The 26,162-nt window shown below is 34.6% G+C and overlaps 2 protein-coding genes, 1 long non-coding RNA gene and 1 other non-coding gene across 4 annotated transcripts; 1 reads left to right on the top strand and 3 right to left on the bottom strand.

Annotated features, from left to right (window-relative positions):
• Nucleotides 1-1,563: 1,563 nt before the first annotated feature.
• On the bottom strand, nt 1,564-1,950 carry LOC133299729 (uncharacterized). Its single transcript, XM_061499217.1, has one exon. The coding sequence runs from the start codon at nt 1,948-1,950 to the stop codon at nt 1,564-1,566; it is 387 nt and encodes a 128-aa protein (XP_061355201.1).
• Nucleotides 1,951-4,823: 2,873 nt separating this feature from the next.
• On the top strand, nt 4,824-8,328 carry LOC133299738 (uncharacterized). The gene is made up of 6 exons (XR_009749969.1): nt 4,824-5,082; nt 5,182-5,276; nt 6,075-6,597; nt 7,649-7,749; nt 7,941-7,991; nt 8,094-8,328. It is a non-coding gene; the product is annotated as an uncharacterized LOC133299738 (long non-coding RNA).
• A 1,326-nt stretch (nt 8,329-9,654) lies between these two features.
• Nucleotides 9,655-11,646, bottom strand: LOC133299736 (isoliquiritigenin 2'-O-methyltransferase-like). Its single transcript, XM_061499223.1, has 4 exons — nt 11,219-11,646; nt 10,667-10,983; nt 10,487-10,551; nt 9,655-9,954 (listed from the first exon to the last, which is right to left on the bottom strand). The coding sequence occupies exons 1-4, from the start codon at nt 11,644-11,646 to the stop codon at nt 9,655-9,657; spliced, it is 1,110 nt and encodes a 369-aa protein (XP_061355207.1).
• Nucleotides 11,647-25,109: 13,463 nt separating this feature from the next.
• On the bottom strand, nt 25,110-25,214 carry LOC133299742 (small nucleolar RNA R71). The gene has a single exon (XR_009749973.1). It is a non-coding gene; the product is annotated as a small nucleolar RNA R71 (small nucleolar RNA).
• Nucleotides 25,215-26,162: the final 948 nt, after the last annotated feature.

The following is a 26,162-nucleotide window of genomic DNA, read 5'->3' as shown; positions in this document are numbered from 1 at the left end:
TTCCCTTCTTGGTGTTTTCTAAGGTTCTTCCTTCACATTCCCCGAAACTTCAGCTTCCTCTTCTTCCTCCTTTCCTTCTTTTTCTTCTCTCTCTTCTTTTTCTTCTTCCTCCTCACTTTCCAATCCTTTATTTTCTCTGATTCTTTTTATCGTGGACTGATCAATGTTCGACCCTTCTGGAATGATTTCATCCGAAATCGGGATGTTGGCCTTTAGACCAGCCCTCTTGCACATTTTAGTGACCAGACAAGGGAAAAAGAAAGGGGAGTTTTTTGGTGCATTTGCCACCAGTTATTTGTAAACAATCCTCCCAACATCAAACTTCTTCTTAGTCAAGATTGAGAAGACCAGCACTGCTCTTTCCCAGTTCACTCTAGAGTCGTTGCTCACGGGAATCAGACGGGAGTTAATAAAATGCATCCATACCTTTGCTTCGAATTTGAGTTGCTTCCTAGGGATGGATTCCTTAGTTCCCCAGGTTGCTCCCTCTGAGCCTATTTCTTGGAGCACTTCTCCAGTTATGGCCTCATCTGCTCGGCCAGCACAGTATCTATCGAACTCATCGTGTTCAGCAGGAACTGAAGCAGTGTTGTATGCTTCGTTGATTTCTTCAGGGGAGAAGTCTACTTTTACGCCTCTGATGAGGAGTTTTGGAAGATCTTCTTTCTTCATTCCCTCCAAGAATGCAGTCACGAACTCAGTGCGAGCTCTTGAGGGAGGCTCAATGAATAGTTCCCAATCCAGTTCTGCTATATCCTCGGTCAGCCATCGGTCGAGATCTCCGTGTTTGGAGCTACTAAGGACTATGCCCCGTTCTGGTATGACTGTACGGTCGACTGTGGTTTGCTCAGGTTTGAGCTTTTTCCCTGTTCGGGTCCTCTTCTTGGAGATAGAAGCAACATGTATAATGGCCTTTGGACGTGTCATGGTGTAATGTTCTGAGTAGGAGGGATGGAGTGGGGAGTAAAGGTTGGATTTTTGTGGGTTGAAGGAGAAAAGATTATGAGAATGAAATAGTAGTTCTGTGTTTATAAAGGAACGAAGGAGAGGATGGGAAGGTTAAAACGCTCTGTATGGTGGTGATCGTGGCTTTGCTGAGTGGCGGATATGGGGTGGAAGAGCGTCTGCTGCACATAAATGCCTGGGGGAAAGCAACTGTCCTCTACTCTGACGGTTTCTTCTTTTTGAAACTGCTACTCTCGCTTGATTGGAGGGATGTGACAGCACGACGTGGAGCTATTATCCTTCCGTTGCTTCCGCCACTCGGTTTCTCTCTCTTTTTCGCATGCGGCCCATTGCAGGCCCTTGGGTTAAAAGGGGCAAGTGGATCAGCCCAATTAGAACTTAGTTTCACATTGAGGGATCAAATTCTAAGTGTTGGTTGCTCCTTGCTTTTGGGATCAGGTTGCTCAAGAGCAACCCCAAAACTAGCTTCCTACAATGGTTAGCACATTAATTTTCTCAAACAAAGACAATAATAAAAAGAACGACGTGGAAATAAATCTGGGTTGTCTTCCAGTAGCGCTTCGTTTATAGTCTTAGCTCGACTTGTTGCTCCTTGAGTCAGACTTCAGCTGGGTCATCGAGATGAGAAGTTAGTTTCTCATGCTCCTTGATCCCTCTATTATACTTCTTGAGTCTGTGTCCATTTACCCTGAGCGTTGCTCCAGATGTTTCATGAGCAATGGCAAATGTTCCATTGGGAAGTGCTTCAGTGATTGCATAAGGTCCCTCCCATCTTGATTTCAACTTTCCAGGAAACAGTTTCAATCTGGATCGATACAGCAACACTTTGTCTCCAACTTCTAACTCTCTCTTGATAAGCTTTTTATCGTGCCACTTTTTCATCTGCTCCTTGTAGAGGTTGGCGTTTTCATATGCCTTGCTCCGGAATTCTTCCAGTTCAACCAACTGGAGCAACCTCTTTTCCCCAGCCATTCTGGAATCCATGTTTAGAAATGTGATGGCCCAGAATGCTTTGTGTTGAAGTTCCAGAGGCAAGTGACACGCTTTTCCAAACACCAACTTATAGGGGGAGCAGCCAATGGGCGTTCAATAAGCTGTTCGATACGCCCATAGGGAATCATCCAATTTGTTGGACCAATCTTTTATATCTGGGTTTACGACCCTTTCCGAGATTTTTTTTATCTCCCTGTTGGACACCTCTACCTGCCCGTTGGTCTGTGGGTGGTAAGGGGTGGCAATTTTATGCTGCACTCCATATTTCTTCAGGAGCAATTGGAATTGTTTGTTCACGAAGTGTGTACCCCTGTCGCTGATAATTGCTCTAGGGGTTCCAAATCGAGTGAAAATATTCTTTTTGATGAACTTCAGCACTTTCATGGCATATATATATATATATATATATATATATATATATATATATATATATATATATATATATATTATTGGCTCAAAATGAATATAAACAATTGTATTTTATTATAAACCTATATATAATTACTATAAAAGTTTAAGAACATTTTTCACTATTTATTAAGTCTTAGCTCTTGTATCTAACTTGTTAATATTTATTAGTTACATTCATTCTTGATCATTTGATTTTTGAGCTCATTTGCCTATTTCCCCACTTAATTCTTAATTTAATTTGCCAAATATGTACTTTGAGAGTGCTTAAGTATTTTCAAACACATTACTTCATTGTATTCTTGTTGATTAAGGACAATAAAATTCATTGAGTTTGAGAGATAGTCAAACACCTATAAAATTGTGGGGAAATTTGTAAGGTTACCAGCTATTTAAAAACTCGGTGGATTGAAAAGGTTTGTCAAGTATCCGTGGAGCTTGAGTACGAATGGACAAATCTAGATATAGTTCACGAGTGGTGGTAACCTAACCGAGACAAATCCTTATTTGCAATCTTTCTAAATCTTTAACTATTTTTTAGCCTTTTTTGTGGTGCTCTTTTTTTAGCCTTTAATTGCCTTAATAGATTGTGTTTGCTTGTTTACTATCTTATTCTTTCTTTCTTTTTTGGTAAATACTATCTTATTCTTTTAATCATACACTTATACCTTCACTTAGTATTACTTGTCTTAAATCGAATATAAGAAATAATTTTTTAAAAACATCAAAAGAAGCATTTTTCAAAAAGATTTTATAAAACACAATTCAGATTTTCTTAAATTTTGAAACCACTTGTCTAACACCATTTTAATACTCAAAAAGTAAAAAGAAAAAATCATATTATTTATATAAAATAATAAAAGTCTTTAGCTTTTATAATTTTCATAAATTTGTATTGCCCAACTTGTTGTGAAATACAAATTCTTAGAATAAATATGAAATCCCATATACCTTTTCAAAACACTTTAAATTGGGTAATTAAAGTTACAAATTTATGAAAGAAAGTATTCAACTTGTTGGTCAAACACTTTTGTTTTTTTTTTTAAAAAAAAACCACACAGTGTGGAAGTATGCGAGACTAAGGACCCCTTTATTTTAGATTTTCTTAGAAAATTTTGAAAGAACGGATATTAAAAAAATTATTTATATTTAATAATAATTATTTAAAATGAGTTTGAAAAAGTTATTTCTGTATAAAAAAATGTTATTTCTATTTAAATAATAAAATAAAATTACGTTTTTGAAGTATAAATATGGGTATATTTTTAGAAACATTGTAAGTTCTATATATGTAAAATCGATTATATTTACTAAAAAAATTACCATCTCTCTTAAAATTGCTATCATTTTTTCTTGTTTGTAACCGTCGATTTAATTTTGATCCAATGATAACAAAGTTAAAAATAAGAGATGGTAAGAAAAAATAATAGTAAGTATAATATATCCTAATTTTAGTTAGAAAAATGATATAATTACAACCTATTTTCGTCGTTAATATGATGGTTATAATTTTTTGGAAATTAATAATTAATTAATACATATGTCCCGATAAATTATAACCGTTAGATTGACGGAAATCAACGATTAAAATATAATTATAAAAAGTTGTAAACGAAAATAGATTATAAGTATAATATTCGTCTTTTAATTAACTTCAAATTAATTTTAAGAACTCAAAATTTAAAACTCATAACACTAGTTACCATACAAACTAAATTTTGTGGCCGCCACATGCTTTTGAGTCAAACTGTGTTTGTTTCTGTGTTGTAGACCGTGTGCTTGTGGAAGTGTGCATGTAATGGAATGACGTGCTTACACATAAGAGAGAAAATAAGGTATTAAACTATTAATATTAAGTAGCACGTTAAAGAAAAAAGAAAGGAAAAATTATTCCTTCGGTATCATCAAATCATGTGATATACAACATTGCTTAATTTGGTTGGAAAAATTTGATTATATATATATATATATATATATATATATATATATAGGGTTAGGATCATTTTACACCAGTGTAAGTTACACTCTTAATCTTGTCCGTTAATCCCACTTATATCTAAGGGCTCAAATTTTTTAGTAATGTGAGCTATTGGATACAAGTGGATCAATGGTCAAGATTGAGTGTAAGACTTCTAACTCTTACACCGGTGTAAGAATATCCTGCCCCATATATATATATATATATATGTGTGTGTGTGAGTGTAAAGAACCTTGGGATACACCACCCCAAAAGCTAGCTCAAAGGATGGGAGTGCCCAATACTTTATAAACTCCACATTAATTGCACATACAACCAATGTGAGACTATCACTGCACCAAAAACAGCCTTTTACCACGACAATTTAGTAATGCTTAAATTACGTTGCAATTTAGTAATGACTAATGTATTGACCAATATATATTAACCACGTGAGCGAAGTTAAGAAAAACATGAGCTCTTTCAAAAATAAAAAAATTTAGAATCGTTTCTTTCCTCTTCACCACAAAACCCTATTTTTCTTTCTCTCTCTTGCTCTTTCTTTTTCTGAGATGCGATTATTGGTGTGAGTTTTCCTTCAGGTTTCGCTCTCTCTTCTTCAAATGTTGTTCGATTCTTCTTCCGTTCCTCCACAAGCTACGGCTCGTAATCCCATTTCTATTTGAATTTTGAATTTCACCCCTGAATCTGAGTTTCTTCTTCCATATATTTTTCCTTCAAATTTGTACGAATTTTAAGTGAGTGTTTGCTTTGTTTTCGTTAATTTTTAGTTTCTGAGCTAGTTTCTTTAACAATAGCTGAAAATTAATTTATTCTTTTTCTTTTTTGTATTTCAGGAACATTGTTTTCACTGTTTCCTTGAGTTTCTAAGTTTCTGCGCACAAACGAATCATTTTTGGATTTTAGCTTGACGTCATGTTCATTTGTTAAGGTATGGTCTTGTAGTTTTCGTTGCTTTTCCTTCTTGTTTGAGTGCAACTAGTATGGTTTGGTGGAGATTTTGGATCTATTGATTTGTGTGTATTAGAAAATTCTGGATGATATTGGTTTGTGTGCCACGTGTTTGATCAATTGTTTCAATGGTAAAGAATGACATGACTTTAAAATTATTAGGATTAAACAAGGAAGAAGGAAATCAGAGAAAATGAATATCTGCATAATGCTCTATTAGTTTGATATGGTGTGTTTCTGCAAATTATAAACCCAACATTTGGAAACACCACTTTCTGCAATCCCTTGCCAGTAAATATGATGTGAGATACATATGCTCCTACCAATTTATATATATTTTTGTTTTCGTTTACTTAGTCTTTTTATTTCAGAGTATATATATTATTGTAGTCATACAGCAAAGATATACATAATTTTTTAATTAATTTATTGAAATTTAGGCCACATATATAATGTTGTCATTTATTTTCTTCTCATAATTAATGAGTTCTGTAAGTTAGACCAACTTGCAGTTGCTTAGATAGTTCAGAAGTTTGTGTGACAATTTCTGATTTGGGTTTGAATCCTCGTGGGTGTGTCATTTGAAAGCCACGTAGAGAACCCCTTCAGCTCAAGTAATGCCTCAAAGTAGTGGTATCTATTACAGCTGTACAATTGTTGTTGTGAAGTCCATATTAAAATTTCCTCTATAATCAATAACTAGTTACTTAATTAAGATATGATAACTTTCCTCTCTCTAATAATTTTAGTTGTAATTTCCTCTATTATCCTTTTCCAGGTTCTCTTAGAGATTGTTGGGGTTAAAAACTTACCTGAGGGACAAGAAGGAGGTGTCTGTGTTTTATTTTCCAAATCACAGCCTGATGCATTCTTTGATGCTAAAAGGAGACTAAATATTTTGTGGAGAGAAACAGGTTGCATCTTTCCAGTGTGAACCAACAGGACAGCTTGTTTTTGAACTCATGTCCCATTCTTCTTCCAAGTTATCAGTAAGAAGATCAACAAAGACACTGGGTTCTGTTTCATTCTCTATGCTAGACTATCTTGACCCAGTTTCAAAACTGTATGTTGAGAAATGGTTGGAGTTGGTGCCAAGTTCTGGTACCATGACCAATCTTATTGCGGGTAGCCATCTCATTTTCTGTTCCTGTTCCTGCCCCATACACGCTTGAAATGACTCAGTCTCGACCACTTTCCAAAAATACATGTTTCTTCAACCTTCCTGTTAGGCCTCAAAATGCCAGGAGCTGGACACATGTCACAGATGAAACTGACACCAGAGTCATCAGCCTTCAAATGAGGTACAGTCTATGCACTTTATGCCAGATATTAATTAGAAGTTCCTTACAAGAATACGTACAGTATTTTCTTATATATTGGGGACTGGTCTCTGGGTGATTTGTGCGTGTAAGTTACTGCTTCAAACGTGATTTGTTTTGCTGCTTGTTGTTTCTTGGAAATATCAACTTGTTTTAATCGCATTTGTATAATCTTCCAACTACCAAGTGCTTGCTCTGGCATCTAATTCCTAGATTACCAATTGTGTTGATCCATCACAAAAGCTTGTAAATATGTAAGTTGAAAGCCAATTTCAATGGTCACTGTAGCTGTAGCTATCTGTATGTAAATTTTAGTTGAGATTCACCATTCAGTGTATCCTTATATGTAATAAACAGTTGACAGATGTTGGATTCTAGATACAAGTCATATATAGTTTCTTGATTCCTTTTTCAATACAATTTTGGCCTAAGTAAGATCATCAGTCTATATGAGATTGATAAGAACCTTGAGGTTCAACACCCCAAAGTCTAATTCAAAGAGTAGGAGTATCCAAGACCTTATAAAGGCCACATGAGTCACCCATACTACCATTGATATGTATTATATCTAAATGCCTGTTACTTAAATAGATTATAGATGATCCAATTCTTATCTAATAATTTTAATTAAATTGCCAAACTCACTCCTGAAGATCGCACTAATATTATAAGCGATCAAGGATGATACCAATGATATCAGTAATTAGAATATCGTATTAACCCCTTGACTGTTAGACTGATTTGTCGCGAGTGTTTATCTTTTTCCCTTGGTTGGATATTAGTTTATTAGCATGAGTTACCATTGTGTGAAAACTCGGTGGGATGAGCCTGGTATAAACTTAAGGGATGTGTCATATATAAGCTAAACTGAAATATGATAAGAATCAAGTTCTTCTGTCTACTATGTGTGCTTGTGTTCAATTTCAAAGGTTTTTTCTACAGTAGAATTTTAGTCTGTTTAACGTAGCATGTTGCTGCTTGTGTTTTGTCTTCAAGTAGGTGGGGAAATAAAATTATCTTCTTTTCTGTGCAGACTGTGACAATTGGGGATCTGAAACTTGAACCTGTTTTATGGCATGAAGATTCAGGTAGGAGGAGACATGCCGAAAACGGGAGGTATGCTGAAAATGGGAGGTAATGCTCTGGTTTATAACTATTGGGCTAAAAGACTTTGGTTTAATTTTTGATTTACTGTTGGATTGCAAGCAACATCATGTCATCTCGTTGGCTAAAACTCAGACCGGGTCTCTGGTTTTAACTAATTATATTTATATTCATTTTCTATTGCTTACTAATTTATTGTTTGATGGTTTACTTTTGAATAGGTGGGACTGAAGGTTTATGCTTCTCCTCTTAACAGAATTAATGCTTTTAAGGTTTGTTCATATTTTATCTAAAAAATAAAACGTAGTAATTTCTTGACATTGAAAAGTTTTGTGACATTTTAGCATATCTTATTTAATTTTTTTTTTATACAGGTATGATTTGGTGATAAGCCTTTTTACAAGAATAAGATGCACACAACAATTCTTGGAAGACATATTTAAAAATGTGTTGTCATATTTTGTTTAGTTGAACAATGAAGTTAATATTTTGTATAGATGTCTTGTGACAATCACAAACTTATAGTTTTAGCTTTATTTGGCAATTTTTTCTCTTAAATGATGTAAGTGAAAAACTTGATCAGCTCCTTTTGTTGGTAAACGAAATTCCTTTAGCTTATATAAAATGGAAAAAAATATGAATTTTGAGAAATTTGTAAAAAACATGATTTACTCATATGAATAGAAAAAAAATATAGTGTGTTAAATTGTGTTCTCCACTTTATTTGATTATCTCCCTTAATTTTATTTTTGGTTCTTGTATCAAATGCAATTTTTATTATTTGCTTTTTATATGATCCGGAAAATTTGTAATATTTTTTATTTCTTTTAAAAAAACCTTATAATTAGCCACGGTTTTGTATGTGGCAAAGTAAAACTTTTCATCATTGGGATCCAAATCGTTTAGCCACGAATATAACGTGACTAATATAACATAAACCGTGGCTAACTCAATGTTACCACACTCATACAAACCGTGCTTAGATGCAAAAAAGACCGTGGTTAAAATAATGCAACGCCCGTTTTAGCCACAGTTTTTGAAACAGTGGACAACTCATTTAGCCACGGTTTGTATCTTATTTTGCCACGGTTTTTGTCGTGGCTAAAGAGCAATTTTGTTGTAGTGTATATATCTCAACACGCCCCTCACACAAGAGCCCATTGAGCTTGAAGAGTGGACAATGCAACAGACCCAGCCTACCTGTGCTAAGAAACGCCAAAAGAGAAAGTGGGGGACGGCGAGACTCTGATACCATGTTAAGAACCTTGGGATACACCACCCCAAAAGCTAGCTCAAAGGGTGAGAGTGTCCAATACCTTATAAACTCCACATTAGTTGCACATACAACCAATGTGGGACTATATATCTCAACATCTTATATCCCAAGGTTCTTTACATGGTATCAGAGCCTCGTGTCCCGGGTTCATACCTTGCCGCCCCCCACTTTCTTTCCGGTAGAATTTCTTTCTTCGCACAGGTAGGTGGGCCTGTGCATTATCCACTCTTCAAGCCCAACGGGCTCTCGTGTGAGGGGGCGTGTTGAGATATATAGTCCCACATTGGTTGTATGTGCAACTAATGTGGCCTTTATAAGGCCTTGGGCACTCTCACCCTTTGAGTTAGCTTTTGGGGTGGTGTATTCCAAGGTTCTTTACAATATATATATTTATATTTATATTTACCTCATTAATTAGTTAGATAAACAATTAATAAGTTTGAATAATTAAGTAAGTGATTACTTGTGTGCAAATAATATAACTCAACTTATTTATAACACTACATCTGATAAAAAGAAAGGAAAAAAACAAGTACAAAGACAAAAAAAAAGGTTACACAATGTTTCTCTTTATGCATTTCTCCATTATTTCCCCCCTCTGAAACTTATTTTCAAGACTGCTAACAACATATCGAGATTCTAAGTTACTTCAATAATATTTATTTATAAAATTCCATCACTCCTGACATAGCTGAGACATCAGTGCAAGCAACATGAAATCTGGAAAATCCAGAATTCCTACATATACTCTCAAATTCTTTCTCAGTTCTTTCCTTTCCACCAGTTGCTATAAACATGAGATTGTCAATAGCACAAGTATGCTTAGATATTCTGCTTGAATCCGGGACTTCTGGAATTATATAGTCCAAAACAATCACCTTTCCATGCTCTAGCAAAGCTTTGTGACAATTTCTTAAAAACTTCACACATTCTTCATCTGACCAATTATGACATACAAGCTAAAATGACCAAAGATAAAAAGACAAAAGAAAAATGTGATTAGAACATTTTCATTTTATGATATTAAATTGTTTAAGGGATTAACATTTCTCGTGCAATATGAAATAAAGTTATCATCTGTAATCCCAAAATGACATTGTTTTGAGATTTGGAAAAATCATTATAGGTATTTTAATAAATTCATGATATAAGAGGAATTTTTTTTTAAAATACCCTATATCTTTTTTTTGTGGAGAATACCCTGTATGTTTTTTCCTAAATCCAAAAACGACCTCATTTTAGGATTATAGAAGATATCTTTATCTCCTCTTGCATAGGAGAAACATGTTTTCTATTGTTTAAAGGATAATGGTCCGTTTACAAACTTTTTTTTTATAAATTTTTGCAAATTACATTATATACATTCCAAAAGTACATAATGTAACCTAGTGTACTTCCGAAAGTACATAGTGTAATTTGTAAATAAAAAGTTTGTAAATATAATTCTCTCCTTTCTTGTTTAAATATGTAACTGTCGTGTAGTTAACTAACCTTTAGCAAGATGGCATCACCTTTGGGAACACTTTCGAACATATCTCCTCCAACATGCTCTATGCCTTCATGCAAAACGAGTATTTTCTAATTAATAATTTTGGCAAAATGAACTTATTCCATCTTTTAAAATATTTTAGGTTGTAAAATAGTAGAGAAAGAGAGACTGATATATGTCACCTGGAAGAGGTGGTGCATCTTGAACCACTTGAGGCAAATCATAATTAATTCCTTTTATTGAAGGATACTTGGATATAATTTGTTTTAAGGCCTGCCCTTCTCCACCTCCTACATCAACAAGTGTTGATATTCCCTCAAATCCTTTATATAGTTCAAGGATCCTTTTCATTTCTAACGGACCAGAATGGGCCATTGCTTTATTAAAAATGTGATTCAGCTCTTTATCCGTCTTCATATATTGATAAGAGGGCATTCCATAAACTTTTTCGAAATGGTTATTGTTATTAGGATCCACAATTGCATCCTTCACGTCCTTCCTGGTAAGAAACAACACAAAATCATATTAAAAATCTATGATTTGTTACATTGAATACGATCATGTCACGTGAGAAATCTTAACTAATTATTATTAATAAATTAAGGGTCACAATTTTAATGACAATGTTGATAAAAAAAGAGAATGAGAATGATATATCATGAACCAATAAGTAAAAGATTGAGATTTTTCACATGTAATTAATAGTGATTAAGTACTAATAAATGCTTATTTACCAAATGTCATGATATGCTCGATGCACTAAAGTTGAGAGTGGACCCAAAGAGCCTCCATCGTTATCAGAAGCAAAGTATTCACCAATGGGTGAAAGAGCATAAACTCTTTCTCTGTTACCATCTTCATTGGTGCGAATGGAGCAATTCAGAAGAGAATAACTAGCTAGCACAGTTAACATGCGTTCAAGCCTGTTAGCCAATTCTGGGTGTTCATAATTTGGAAGCAGAGAAGCAATCTCAGAAGCAGACAAGCTTGAACCACATGAACTCTGTTTCTTAGCTATGATGTCAAACAAGTTGAGATCAATAGCAGCATTTAGGATTGCAGGAAAGATCCTACTAAAACATAGTAACAAAGCAGAAAGGTAAGCATCATCAACCTTTGCTATCTCTCTGGGAAGCTCATTCTCTTTGGAATTGGAACTCATTTTTTTACTCTCTTTGTTTTAGTTTGCTATTCACTTCTTTTGTTGTGTACTTTCTTCAATTTTTGCATCGTTTATATAGGTATAATATATGCCGCCCTCGTTTATATTATAAAGATATTATTCCCATACTCAAATATATATACATTATTATAAGGGCAGATCATTTTTATACCGAGATTTTAGATGTATATATATTCGAGTATGGAAATAATTTCTTGCAACCGAATAATAATATTGCATATATGTATGTTAAAAACATTATCCTGTGCACTTGGTTCAAAAATTTGGCCGCCCCTTGTTGAGTTGTTTTTGACCAAAATAATATGTAATAAAATAATACAACAATAATTTTAATTGATAGTATTTTGTTATGCATTACTTAATTATTTTTTATTTTATTCTAGAATTATCTTTTTATTTTATAGGTTGTATTCTTTTGTTCATTTAAAAATAAATCGTATATATTAAATATTATTACATATTTTAATATAATGATAATAAGTATGGGTAGTAATAAACTTATATAATCTCTTTATTAAAATACAACACAAGTATTATGTTTCTTTATTTAAATCAAACTCTTCTTCTTCTGTTTTCTACAGTGAATGAATAAAAATGCAAATAAGTAAAATTTTAATAGTTTTATTTTTCTTTTAGAAGAATTTAATGCGTATATTTCTTTTATGTAATTCATAAAAAATAAATAATTTTTCATTGAAATCCTGAACTTCACTTCTCTACGATCTTCGATGGAATGAAAAAGACATATATGGTAGCACAGGCTTATCGCCAAATGTCTCTTCTATTACGAAGACTGCCGTGTCGTGAAGCTTATCCGAGAGATGTTTTTTATTTGCATTCGCGTCTTTTGGAAAGAGCCGCTAAATTAAGTTCCCAGGTAGGTGAAGGAAGTATGATTGCTTTATGCATTACACGACGGTTAAATATAACTGCCGTAGATCATAGTATTTCGCGGCGGTTTATATTTGTTCGGCGAGGTTTGTTAGAACAAATACTGTTTCGAGCAGTAGTTTTGTGAGGGTCATCTCTCTCAATTGAACAGTTAGATCATCTTCAAAATTGGTTGGCCTGTTCCTCTCATATGACGTTAGTTGTAACCGCCTCTAAACACATATGCGGCGGTTATTTCGGCAATTAGACGTAACCGTCATGGAATAGCTCTCGACACTTCTAACTGTGGCATTTTGATAACTGCCGTGTGGATCATTTTGTGACCATTTTTAACCGTTGCAAAATGTAATTTTAACTGCAGCAAAATATTTATTTTCTTGTAGTAAAATATGCTCGGCCACACAAAAAGTGAGATTTTTGTTTCAATTTACTACGTACTAAACAAAACACTTGATTAAAACTCATATTATGTTTATCTTTTTCATATTTACTTTACGTAGTTTTTTTCCAATACCATTAAATTACAATATCAACTAATAATGTAAGCATAATATTCTATTATTTAGCATAAATGCATGTAACTTATTTTTTCATTAATATATATTTTCTGTAACATATCTTTGTTTTTTATTGTTATTTAATTGGGTGACGTGCATGTATCTTAGATTTTAAAATAAATTATTGTACTCCTATCACCCAACCTACTTATGAGGTCTGACACATTAATTGTTTTTCTTTAGTGCATGTGCGTAGTCATAGACGACTGCACACGGCAGCCTGTTTGTGCAGTTTGTGATAGTTGCAACTTGCAATTGTTTTCCATTTTACGTGAGGTGATTATTTAATGTAATATTAAAGTTATAATTTGATCTTCATTGCTTCTTATTTGCTAATATGTATTTAACCGCAAAATTTATTAACACAAATACATGATTCTGTTTATTATCTGCTCTTCAAATCCAATAAATTTTTATGTGAATTTGTTTATTAGAAAAATTTAATATAAAACCAGTAAATGACATTCACTTAACCTTTCAAACTTTTAAATAAGATGATTTCTTAATAATTATATTAACTCTTTCAATTTCAAAATCGATCATGTGTCAACTCTATTGATGAGCTTGACAAATTTTATTTTGGAAGTAAAAATATATTAATTTAGTAATAAATACCTTTATTGAGTTCCATCTTTCTAATATTTAAAACAAAATAGTGGCAACGTCAAAGTTGGGAAAAAGGAGTACCATCAGTTCAAATTATCAAATAACTTTTTTGTACTCTTATTTAATTAATTTGCAAAGCAACCAAATAGAAAATAAATATAGAAAAATTAAGTGATATGAGATTATACAAACGTAATATTTTTGACAAACTGGAATAGTAGAATCTTTCGATGTAAGATAATAAGTCAATAAACTTCTTTGGATAAAAATTAAAACATATATTCTACATTAGTAAAAGCAATGGATAAAAAAAAAAGCAATGGATAAAATAAAATTTGTCTTATGATAAAGATTGCTACAAAATCAAATAACCTCACGCAAAGTGAATAACAACAAAGGAATAATCTTACTCTCTCAATCGTATTACTAAAATTTAATTAAAAGTCAAAGTTGGTATCTCTGTATACTTTTGTGCATTCTAACAAAGATTTTGTCGTTTCTCTGCTTTTTTCTCTTATTTACGAAAAAATTTTTGGTGCTCCATGTTCATGTAATCCTTTTATTTAAGGGATAGATAAATTTTTTTTATTTCTTTTCCCTCTTTAGTAATTATTTGATTTTGATTGATTTGGATTATTGAGTTAATGATGGTCGGCAACCACCGAAATTATTATCCTTATTTACGTGTTCTCCTCAACACCAGCTAACAAAGGATACGTGCAACTTGATCAAAGTCAAACAAAGAAGCTCGTTGAACTTCTTAGTTCATACTCTTGCATCAAACAGTTTCCTTATGTTTCCATCTAAGTGGTTGGTCAAGGTGGCATACCCTACCTCAATGTTTCCATTTTAAGTGGTTAGTCAAGGTGGCATATCCTAATGTGGTGTTTGATTGGGAGCTTTTCAGCGGATATCTATGTTTCTCAAGTATGACTTTTAGAAACACCATGTTTGTTTCAACGTATTTTCACCAAAAACCCATCTATCCAATTTGTCTGGATTTATGAGAAACATAGATATCCGCATTGTTTAGAAACCCAATTTGAAGGTGGGATTTTTCAGAAAACCGGTTATCTGGCTTTTAATACACTGTTGATTTCATAAAGTTACCTAATTTTCCCAGTAAAGTTTTTCCCCACCAAACAATTTTTTTTACATTTTTCTACCTATCTCACTTTATCTATCTTTCTAATCATTTCTCTATCTATTACATTTTCCTACTATTCCAAAAAAATTTCATCAACCAAACGTCGACTGAATGTTTCCATTTTAAGTGGTTGGTCAAGGTGGCATACTCTACACAGACTTTTTTGACTTTTTGTCGGTAGGGTGTACTTTTTTTGTTTGGTTACAATAAGGGTGCATTTTTAGAAAAGTCAGAGTGACGTGGAATTGTTTGCATAGTCTCCTAGAAAAGTCACACCATATCTCTTGTCAAGAAAAAAAAAAGAGTAAACACCTTTTTTAGTTTCTGTCAATATCTACGAAGTCCTTTTTAGTCCCTGACAATAAAAAAGGACCAAATTGGTCCCTAAAATTACAAAAAAAGGGCCATGTTAGTCCTTATGTCAACTCCCAAATATGTAGAGTTGCCCTTTTCTTGTACTTCCAGGGACCAATTTGGTCCTTTTTTATTGTCAGGGACTGAAAAGGACTTCGTAGATATTGTCAGGGACTAAAAAGGGTGTTTACTCAAAAAAAAATTTCAAATGTCGAATAACTTATCATGAAGAGAAAAATATTTTAAGTACTTCGCTAATATTGGGTATATTATTATATTAAAAATTTTAAAAATAACTCACGCGATACTATTTATTTTATATTTTCTTATCATCAATGTCATATGAATTGTAGCACCTTAAAAAAAATAAAAAAATAACAATAATATCTTTTGCCATCTTTGAAAATATCTTTAAAATGACATATTTGACTAAATGATAACTTTAAAAGATATTTATAACTATACAAAATATCTTAGATATTTAAAAAAAATAATGATGATTCTTAGATATTTAAGAATATGGGTGTCAAAATAGGTTATGACACGCTTGTCTCACTACTAGAAAAATCTTATATAGCGAAGGAATTACTATGAAAATTCCGTCGCTAATTTTATCCTCGCTACTACTTTCCCTCGCAAATTCCCTAAGTTGGTCACACCATTTAGAATACAGAGAGAGAAGGAAGGAAAAAAAGAGAAATGAGAGAAAAAGAAAAAGGAAAGAAGGATAAATGAAGGGAAATGTAATATTGAGAGTGAACCTTATTCTCCTAGTTTCACTCTTTTTCATCTATTTTTATATTTAAAGTTCGTATTTCGGAAGTCATTTCTTTAAAAGCTGTGAAAATGTCATTACTCTAGCAAACCATTTTCTTATGGATTTCTTCTACTCTTTTGATTTTATCTTCTACCTTTGGCTTTGTCTTCTAAACTTTGGTTGTGAATTTGATGGATATACTCATATTGAATGATGTAGAAGAAAGACTATGGACTAATTAATTGGTGTTCCTTTGGTACCAAATGAATACTAATGGGACATGTAATATTTAACTGATGTTGTGGACTGACCCACAAAGGTTTGAGTTTAGATGGTAATATTGTAAGGGACGCCTTACTTCACTTGAGCTCCGTCAATTGGAACCTTTCACATGCAGAAACCCAGAGTTTTGGGCTTTAGTAGTTTCATTTAAAGGTTACATGTTCTTTTCTGTGTTTATCAATCAAGTTATTATTTTCTGTGTTTATTAATATTGTTATTATTTTCTTATTATAAACATGTTTTGAGAGAATGATATTTTTCACTAAAGCGGCTGGACTGGTTATAGTTTGAAAACTAAAATATTATTGAGATTTATCTCATGTGTATTTATGTTTATTTAACCTTTCTAGAAAATAAAGATGCCTAGTATCTGTATCCTTGGAGAGGGATGAAGCACTATAATTAATGACTTTGAGGACCATTCAGAGTTCAGAGTTATATGCCTAGTACCTCGATGGAGTAGAGACGTTTCTTTTCAGTTTAGATGATAATGTAATTTAGTCTATTCCAGATGTACTAGTGAACTTGAATTTTTATTTAATGTTATAATTAAATTTTAAGGGTGTTTTGAGATATTCCTTCTTTTATAACCACTGCTTCATAATCTTATATCCCTTTATTGTTTTATACTTCTTATTCTTTTATTTAAGATAAGATTTAAGAAGCAATGCGACATTCTCTATGCTAGCTAGTTATAGAGGGTGTTACATTATATGGTAATAGAGCACAATGATTCAGGTAAACAAAAGATTTAAACTATGCATATGTTGCTTGGTATTCTGTCATAGATCATGCATATTTTGAATTATTTAGAAATGGACCTGATCAACTCACTACCATGAAACAATATATGTAGATCTATTGCAGATACAAGGCATCTTCGACTTCTGAACCAAAAGTTACCCGTTTGGTAGAAGCTCTTACAGAACAGACTGTAACAAATCAGCAAATTATTCAAGAGCTGAAAGAGGATCGTGCAACCAGAAATCACACCCATAACTCTGAAAGTGAAAGTGGGCCTACATTTGCAAATGCTCAGGAAGATCTAATCCTGATTACAAAGGACTAATCGAATTTCACAAGTATAAACCTTCCCCTTTTCGTGGAGATTACAACCCTGAGCTACTAGAAAAATCCTATATAGCGAGGGAATTGCTATGCAAATTCCGTCGCTAATTTCATCCTCGCTACTACTTTCCCTCGCAAATTTCTTCGCAAAAGTTTGCGAGAGAAAGTAGTAGCGAGGATGAAATTAGCGACGAAATTTGCATAGCAATTCCCTCGCTATATAGGATTTTTCTAGTAGTAGGCAGCTGTGGAATGGTTGCAAGAACTTGAGAAAATATTCTTGGTAATAGATTGTCTCATCGTGTAAATTTTGCCACATATATGCTGATTGGAGAAGTAGATCATTGGTGAATGTTGCGAAATTGGCAAGTATATCGTTCGTTCCAAGTAATAAAGTGATAAGTAGAGTATCATTCCCACGAGGATTAATGCACCAAGTACTAGTTTAACTATTCTCCTTAAGTTGGAAAATAAAATTTGGTTTTAATTGTAAGGATAGTTGATTTTGGAATTTAAAAACAGAATTTAAAATAAAATAATATTTAAAAACAGAATTTAAAAACAATAATTTCTAATGCATGCAAAAAAAGATCAAGAACGCGAGAAAGTATTGATAAAAAATTTATAAAAAGGATGTAGCCAGGATGCACTTCACCTCCGATTCTCCCTTATGTTCCTATATTGTATTTTATAATTAATTAATTCGTTTGCTCAGACAATTCATTATTTTCCTATAAAATAGTTGAACCCTAATGTCTTAGTGATTTCAACCCTTTAATCCAATTAGAATCCTAATGTCTTAGTAATCCCTATTGAATTAAGCATTAAGCAAATGAATTATGAGTCTGCAATTTATGTAAGCTTATGTCTAGATCATACACAAATTTTTATTCTACTCTTGTCCAGACTAAAACCTCAATATGTCTATTGTGAATTCTAACCCTCAAAGTCCTATAATTTAGAGTGATCAGTTCTAAACAGGATATGAAAAATTAAACCAGGTAGAATAAAACAAACTAACTAATTAACTTATAAAATATCAATACAGAAATTATAAAGGATTCACATTGGGTCCGTGATCCCAACTACAAAAACAAACTAGCCAGAAATAGCTGGCTTAAACAAATTAAAATAATAAAAAGAATTCATGAAAACAATAAAGAAGAAGAAGAAGATGAAAGATCGATGATCTCAAGTCTTCAACTCCGTCAGAATCCTGATCTCCAGCGTGAGCCTCCAAGAATTCTCTCCAGCCAAAGATTATTTGTCTCTGAGGTCTGGGTCTCTATTTATAGAGTTTATGCCTTGCTTAGAAATCCTGATCATATCTTCAATGGAATCTTCACTAGAATATCTAATCATATCTTTGATTCAATCTTTCATTGTATATCTTGGGTCCAATCTTTCCTGATATAGTCTGATTCAAATCTTGTCTTTTTCTTTGCTACTCAATTGGGCACCTTTCTTGTACTTTTTCCTACAAAAATATAAGAAAATCAGTGAAAAGATATCTGATTGAGATTTATCAATTTAATAAAAATTCTAGCTCTTATTATCCAACATTGACAAAGATTCTTTCTCTTTTTGGCTTAAAATCATATATATGCTGGAGGCATATCAAACAATTCCCAGATTTGAACGTTGTTGTCCTCAGCAATGTAATAGATTAAAGTCAAAAGCAAAGATTAACTCTATGAAGAAAAACATGGAACATGAACATCTTAAGAAATCAGACTGCTATGCATGTATAACTCCCTGTTAAGAACTTCAAACAATGCTTTTCAATTGTATCAAGAATTCAGATCCTAACTTGAATATTCCTCTCCGGATAAATATACTCTCATCACTCTAGTGTTTGAGGGATTCACACTTATTCCATCAGTGTAGTAGTAATTCCATAAGCTTGAACATATTCTCAATTCCTAAAATTGAGGAACCCATTTGACATGCATAGCTGATCAAAAGGTCTTTGATAGGTTATAACTTGGCCTGGTTTGGGGGTAAGAATCTTTTGGTCAGAGGCTGATTAATTTGAGAGACTGAAATCTTGAGATTTTTGACATTACTTCCTTCTCAGTCTTTTAATTCTGCCACATTTCATCCATTTGAGATTCTTTTCCCTTTTTCACTACCTTTTTTTTTCTTTCCTTGTTTGCAGATGTTTTCTTTCTTTTCTCTTTTGAGCTGCAATTTGCTTTTTTTTCCAGAATTTTTGCAGCATTTTTGCAGACCATTCTTCTGTTTCCTCTTTCAACTTACTTAACTTTTCTTTTGAGAAGTACCTTGACTTTTTCCTTTGATCAACATTTCAATCTCTTTCAAGGTGTGTCAATGGAGAAATGGTTAAGTAATTTTCATCAGGTTTTTTAATAAATTGGTCTAAGGCTCAAAAGGGCTAGCAATGGAAAAAAATTTAGGTAGGCTATTTGGCTCTAAGTTAACAAGAATAAACATGCCTTTATCATGTCAGTAATGCATGCAAGCCAGAGAAACAGTTCAAGTTTTGGAAAACTACTACAGTGAGGCCTTTCTGAAAAAATATTTCTGTTTAGGCTCAAATCCCCACAGTTATAATTCAAACCAGAATCTAATTTCAAAATTTCACATCAAGCATTCTCTAAGAATTTTCACCAAAACAGTTATACAAACGAGCAATCATCATTCTCAGATTCTAAAAACAATGTAATGCTCCACAGATATCATGCTTCTTAAAATCCATCTATTTAATCACTAAGTAAGCTTTGTAAAATCTAGGAACGCTTGTTCAGGAATTCACTATTTTTGTATTTTTTAATTTTTTTTCTAAAAATATGAAAAAATGAATCAAATAAATTAAATTAAAACAACAAAAATTAAAAAAAAAAATTGAAGGTTAAAATATCTCCCCTTTTTCAGAAATTTTTTGTTAGACGTCCTTTTTGTTATGTAGTTCTACAGTTAGCAGGTCTCGCATACAGCAGCATTGTTGTGCAATTTGCAATCAATTAAATCAATCACACAAATACGCAAGGGCACGTGTCACAAATAATAAAGGGATGTGTGAGTCCAAGTATCGTTCCCACGGAGATGATTTATAAAGCAATGGTTATTTAAGTAAAGAAACTAGAAAATGATTAATTTTTATGGTTGAGTTTGTAAAATAAAAGATAATTAAACTAAGAAAACAGTAAGCTAATTCTAAGGTATTAAGATGATGGATGAGATATAGGTCAGGTTCAATTTCCCTGATACAGCAATACCGAAACGATGCTTTAACGATGCTATATCAATGTTTAACTAGTAACCGAACACTAAAGTATGCTGGGGCTTTTGGCCAACCTAACATATATACCCAATAACTAATTCCCACATCTCTATGGCCAAACTAATCACTGAATTGTTCAAGTTCAAGTTCAAGTTCAAGGCTATGTGGTGTGAATGATCTCTCTACCCACAACTTAATTAAGTTAATTTTAACCTAATTAATCCACACAATTCAACAAGGGTCTGGATTAGGAAACCTCTCGGCCCCAACCTCCTCAATATCACATATGTATCTCTCGACATGCACACATGAATAAGAATAAGCAAACTCGTTGAATAACTAATTAAACATTAATAAAAACAAAGTTTAGGCATACATCTCAATGTTACAGCATAGGTACTTTATCACCTAACCTATAGAGAAAATTAGCTCATAATGGAATTAAATAAAACAGAGAAAAGGAAGAAAGAACTCATTGAAGAATAGAAAAGAAGATGAAAACGAATGTTGTAGGAAAACGTCATCACTGCTTTGCTCCAGCACTGCTCCAGCAGCTCTTCCTCCTCCAAGAACCTTACTTTCTCTCTCTAAAACGTGGGAGGGGTACTACATTCTTCCCCTCCCTTCTTTCTTGACTTTTTGACCTCTCTCTCGCTTCAAATCGTTCTTTAGTCCGTGGGGGAACTCTTCTTTAAATAGGAAAAATGGTTGGAGAATTAGGCCTTAGGGTTAGGAGTGAAAATCCATGAATCTTGTTGCTGCAGCCTTATCGTATCCCTAGATTCTTGGGCTATTGGCACTTGTTTGGATAAGATCTTGATATTCTTGGATTCTTTGTGCCAATGTTGTTGTTGACCGAATAGGAGCTGAGTTTGTTGTCCTTGATCCTTTGGGATTTTTGGATTTGTTGGCACTTAATTGGATTAGATCTTTATCTTCTTGGATTTCTTGTGCCAATGTTGTTGACCGAATCAAGGTTGTTGTCCTTGTTCTTTGGGATTTGGATAAGATTCAATCTTTGAATTTGTCTTTGACTCTTGTGATTTCTGAATTAAATCTTCAGAAACTTCCCTTGCTTGCTTGTGCATAGCTGGGGAATAACTAACTTTTAAAATTCAAAAGTTCGGTTGTCCCTTTGTCCACTCTGTCATGCAGTAGCGCTTGCTATATCATTACTTCGTCAGCTTCTCTGCTACAACATTCCTACGTCAATTTTTCCTGCGAAGACAAACATTCAACAAGTCGTCTTTTCTTACACAAAATCAAGGGATATTGTCTCATTTTCCATACTTAGTCATCTCAAAGCACTTAATCATGAATATGCAATAATTAACTCAATTAACATGCAAAGAGGTCAACTTATATGGAATTTATGCAGCAAATTCATCATTAAAATAACAAATTAACTCTCATTTGGGAGAGTTATCAAGCATGCGGCCAATTCCCAGATTTAGAACGTTGTTGTCCTCAGCAACAAACTAAACTAGTCGAGTGAAGCTACTTCTGCACAAGTGGAACACTCACACACTTGTTAAACATCAAATAGAATAATCATAAAAGTGAAATATATTAAAAGGGAGACATAATCAAACCATAATATAAGAAATTACTAAAGTCAAGGTAAATGGTGAGAATACTGGCGCTGAGAGCGTGGAGTTCGCACTGTGAGCACGGATTTCACTGGAACTTTTGGACCTGTGGCGCTGAGAGCGTGGATTTCACGCTGTTGGCGCAATTCCTTCGTGGGTTTCTGGCGCTGTAAGCGCGGATCTCACTGTATCTTTTGGTCTTGTGGCGCTACTAGCGCCAAGTTGGTGCTGATAACGCCAATTCCCAGATTTAATATTTTTCCATATGGTCCCTAATTCACCATTTACTTGACTTATTAAAAATAAACTAACTAAGCAAATAAAATAAAATAAAAACAGAAAAACTACTATTGGGTTGCCTTCCAATTGGCGTTGTTTTAACGTCACGAGCCTGACGTACTCCCGGTGATTACTGTGGTTGGAAGCATGTTGCCACTGATGACCCATTCTTCTGGATCCAGTATTGTATCTTTCCAGAATCATATGCACGTGGGTAAGGAGGAGGTTTCTCAGAAATTTTAAGCTTAGGTTTCAATTGCTCTTCCTTGCTCTTGGGCTTTTCCATCTTAACCTTTGTCTTGCTTTCCTCATGCCGCTTGATAGTCCTCAAGAGTTGAGGCCCATTAAGTGTAAATTGTTCCACAAAACCCGTGTTTTGGTTATAAATCACTCCCTTCAACCTTTTTCTTTTCATATAGAGCAACTGTTTGAATAAGTGGACCAGAGCAATGCCGAAAGTGGGAATTAAGGTAGACCTGGAGCAAATTTAACATTATCTTTTTCACATATGACTATTGGGTTAGTTTGCTTTGTTCAGGACACCTAAGGCCCATCAAAAGGAACCACAAAATGAAGAGAGAAGAAGGAGTGTTGCGCAGAAAGGAAAAAGAAGTCTGCTATAGTACAACAGCAGTCAAAGGAAGCAATGGGGAGCCGCTACGTCAGCTACAACAGAGAAGGTGGAGGTGCTGCCTCTGCTACAGTACGAAAGCAAAGAAGCTGAGCAATGGGGAGCCGCCACGTCAGCTACAGCAGAAGGAGTGGAGGTGCCTCCCTGAATCCGATACTCCTACTCACAAAGGGAGCCAAAAGCAAGGGGGACCACTTCCATTTAAGGCCAAGCTGGCAAGAAGCAAAGCTACCATTGGAGAGGATTTAGACAAAGCACGACCCTTGATGAAAGGAACAATGGAGATCAAATGAAGAACCCTATAAAAGGAACAAGCAATCCTCATAAAGTGTATCATCAGCACCCATCCTAGGACTCGTTGTCTCTTTGTTTTCTTTTATTTTTTTTTGTAAAATTGCTCACTAGGAGCTAACTTCCTCTAAGTAGGTGAGGGTTCCATAGAAGTAATCCCTTTTGTCTTAGGATAGCTTTGTAAGGAACACATATTTTATAAATGAATTTTGAGTTGCTCTTTGGTTTAATTTATTGATTTTGTGAAACCCTTTGGGCTGGCAACCTCATCCCTGGACCACTCGGTTGATGAAACACTGACAAAGGCGTGTGGAGCATTCTCAAAATCCTGGGGTAGTTTAGCCTGAAGAAAGGAGGGAGAAACACCTGGAATGGGGAGCACTGCCATGTGAATCCATGCTCTTTTGAGAAGGCAGCATGGTTTCCTTGCATATAACTCCAAGTACTATGGAGTAACGTGGAGAGTAAGGCCTTACCCTCTGCTTACCTATAGCAAAACATGGGAAGGAGCAAAATCCACTTATAAAATATGCTACCAAGCAGGGTTAACCAAAGGGATGAAAACATGGAACCCGTAACACCTACTTGATCTTTTTCTTTCTGAAATTAATCTCAACTCAACTTCTATCACAACCTTTTCCTCACGATAACTGAACTGTGTTTTACCAGCTGATGCTCTTACTTTCATTTCGTTGACTGCTCTTAAAGTTACTTCAATTGATGCCTTTTATTCGATGACCGTGCTAAGTCATTCACTGCTCTCATTTGGTTCAGAATGATTAACATTGTTTAACTAGCTGCCCAGAGATTGCTCTTTGTGAAACTTAGCTGAGAATAATAATTTCTTTTATTGCTCCATTTTGCAAATTAAGTTTCCTTTAGCGCTTCTTACTTCACAACTGCTCCCTGAGGACGATAAATCTGGGGCTACAATACCCTATATTGCTTGACACGTACGCTTGCGTATAGTTGAAGAGGGTTGCTCTTAGTCAGAGTAGATTGCTTCTGTTGGCAATCCTGATTACTACTCTACACTCTTGCTTTCTGAAAGAAATATTCCCGAGCAGCTCTCGGTTCGACCAAGCAATTGGTGCCGTTGCCGGGGATCATTTGGCAAGAAAGGGCGTTTTTAAGGAAACATTTTTGTTGTTTAATCATAGTCTTTTTGTTTTAATTGACCTCCTCCATTTGTATGAGCACAGAACCTACAGAACTTGGACTGGAAATAGTACTTTTTGATCCAGAACCCGAGAGAACCTTCAGAAATAGAAGAAGAGTTCAAAGGTTGAAAAACATTACAATGGAGGAGGTTGTAAACAATGATAACAATGGAAATCATAATCATGAGCCTGAACAAGGACCGAATGGAGGAAGAGGGCCATTGTTGAATGATATGGCTGCTCCCTTCAGAAATGGTCCAGAACGAGGCTATGTTCCCCCTCCTCTGAATATCCCGAACTTTGAAATAAAACCTGCAATGTTCCAAATGATTATGAACGCTGGTCAGTTCCATGGACTACCCGTGGAAGACCCTCACAGTAATTTGGACAATTTCACTGAGATAGTTGACAATTTCAAAGTTCATGGTATTTCGGAAGAAAACATGCGGATGCGGCTTTTTCCATTTTCCTTAGCTGGAAAACCCAAAGAATGGAGGAGAACATTGCCCCCAAACTCCATCACTAGTTGGGAGCAATTGGCGGAACAGTTTGTTACCCGATTTTTTTCCCAAGCAAAACAAGCCCAAGTGAGGGCTGATATAGCTTCTTTTCAAATGTATGATGGAGAAAGTCTGTATGAAGCGTGGGAACGCTTTAAAGAGTTGATACGAATCTGCCCGAATCATGGAGTTTCTGATTGGGGCATCATTCACACGTTTTATCATGGTTTAACCCCACCATTGAAAGCAACTGTTGATGCAGCCGCATGGGGAGATCTTTTGGATTTTACTTATCCAGAAACCTACCAGTTGTTGGAAAAACTTTCAAAAAAACATATTTCATGGCCTTCCACACGACACAGTACTCCTAAGAAAGTAGGAGTTCTTGAGCTAAGCTCAGCTGATGCTCTTTCTGCACAAATGGCTTCGCTCTAGAACACTATAAAAAACTGGAAGCCCATGGAACAGAAAAAAACAACTGAACAACTTCTTTTGACTCAATCAAGTCAGAGTTGCCCCACTTGTGGAGGTCCTCATGAATATAAGGACTGTAACGATCTAGCTGCTGTGTGCTATGCAGGAGGGTATGACAACAACAACAGGAGCAATGACAACCATCGAGGGAACAATAACCGAGGCTGGAGGAATCATAATAATGCTGGAGGTAGTGGAGGAAACTACCAGAACCGACCCCCGTATCCCAGGCAGAACCAACAAAACTGGGATAAGGGTGAAGGGAAGTCCCAATCCTTTGAGACTTCTGTCAAGGAGTACATGAATCAGAACAGCGCAGCCATGCGAAACCTAGAAACCCAAATTGGTCAGCTGGCTGGAGCACTCAAACAGAGGCAACCAGGGACACTCCATAGTGACACAGAAAAGCCGTCTCAAGATAACCAGGAGCATTGTAATGCTATAAGCCTACGAGATGGAAAGATCCTACCACCCCCAGACTTAGTGGCACGACCTCGAAAGCGCGAAACAGCAAAACAGCCCACAGGAAAAGAAGTTGAAGAAGCCACTGACCCTTCACACCTTGAAGCTCAGACAGAACCAGAAGAGAAGGTCCAAAGCAATGAGTCTGCTGAAATCAAACTGGATGACGCAACACCTGTAGCAGACCTTGGGGCAACAAAAAT

The sequence above is a fragment of the Gastrolobium bilobum genome, unplaced genomic scaffold, assembly GCF_033153095.1.
Source record: "Gastrolobium bilobum isolate Gb01-03AN ecotype WA unplaced genomic scaffold, APGP_CSIRO_Gbil_v1 utg26868, whole genome shotgun sequence".
Classification (NCBI taxonomy): domain Eukaryota; kingdom Viridiplantae; phylum Streptophyta; class Magnoliopsida; order Fabales; family Fabaceae; genus Gastrolobium; species Gastrolobium bilobum.
This window is presented reverse-complemented; position numbering and strand designations above follow the sequence as displayed.

What these genes read in the sequence shown, in the direction of transcription:
- LOC133299729 (XM_061499217.1), bottom strand. Translation starts at nt 1,950, where the DNA reads ATGGATTCCAGAATGGCTGGGGAAAAGAGGTTGCTCCAGTTGGTTGAA.
- LOC133299736 (XM_061499223.1), bottom strand. Translation starts at nt 11,646, where the DNA reads ATGAGTTCCAATTCCAAAGAGAATGAGCTTCCCAGAGAGATAGCAAAG. An exon ending in AGATGCACCACCTCTTCCAG is followed by an intron (nt 10,552 to 10,666) that starts GTGACATATATC and finishes TTTTGCATGAAG; the next exon opens with GCATAGAGCATGTTGGAGGA. An exon ending in GTGATGCCATCTTGCTAAAG is followed by an intron (nt 9,955 to 10,486) that starts GTTAGTTAACTA and finishes TGGTCATTTTAG; the next exon opens with CTTGTATGTCATAATTGGTC.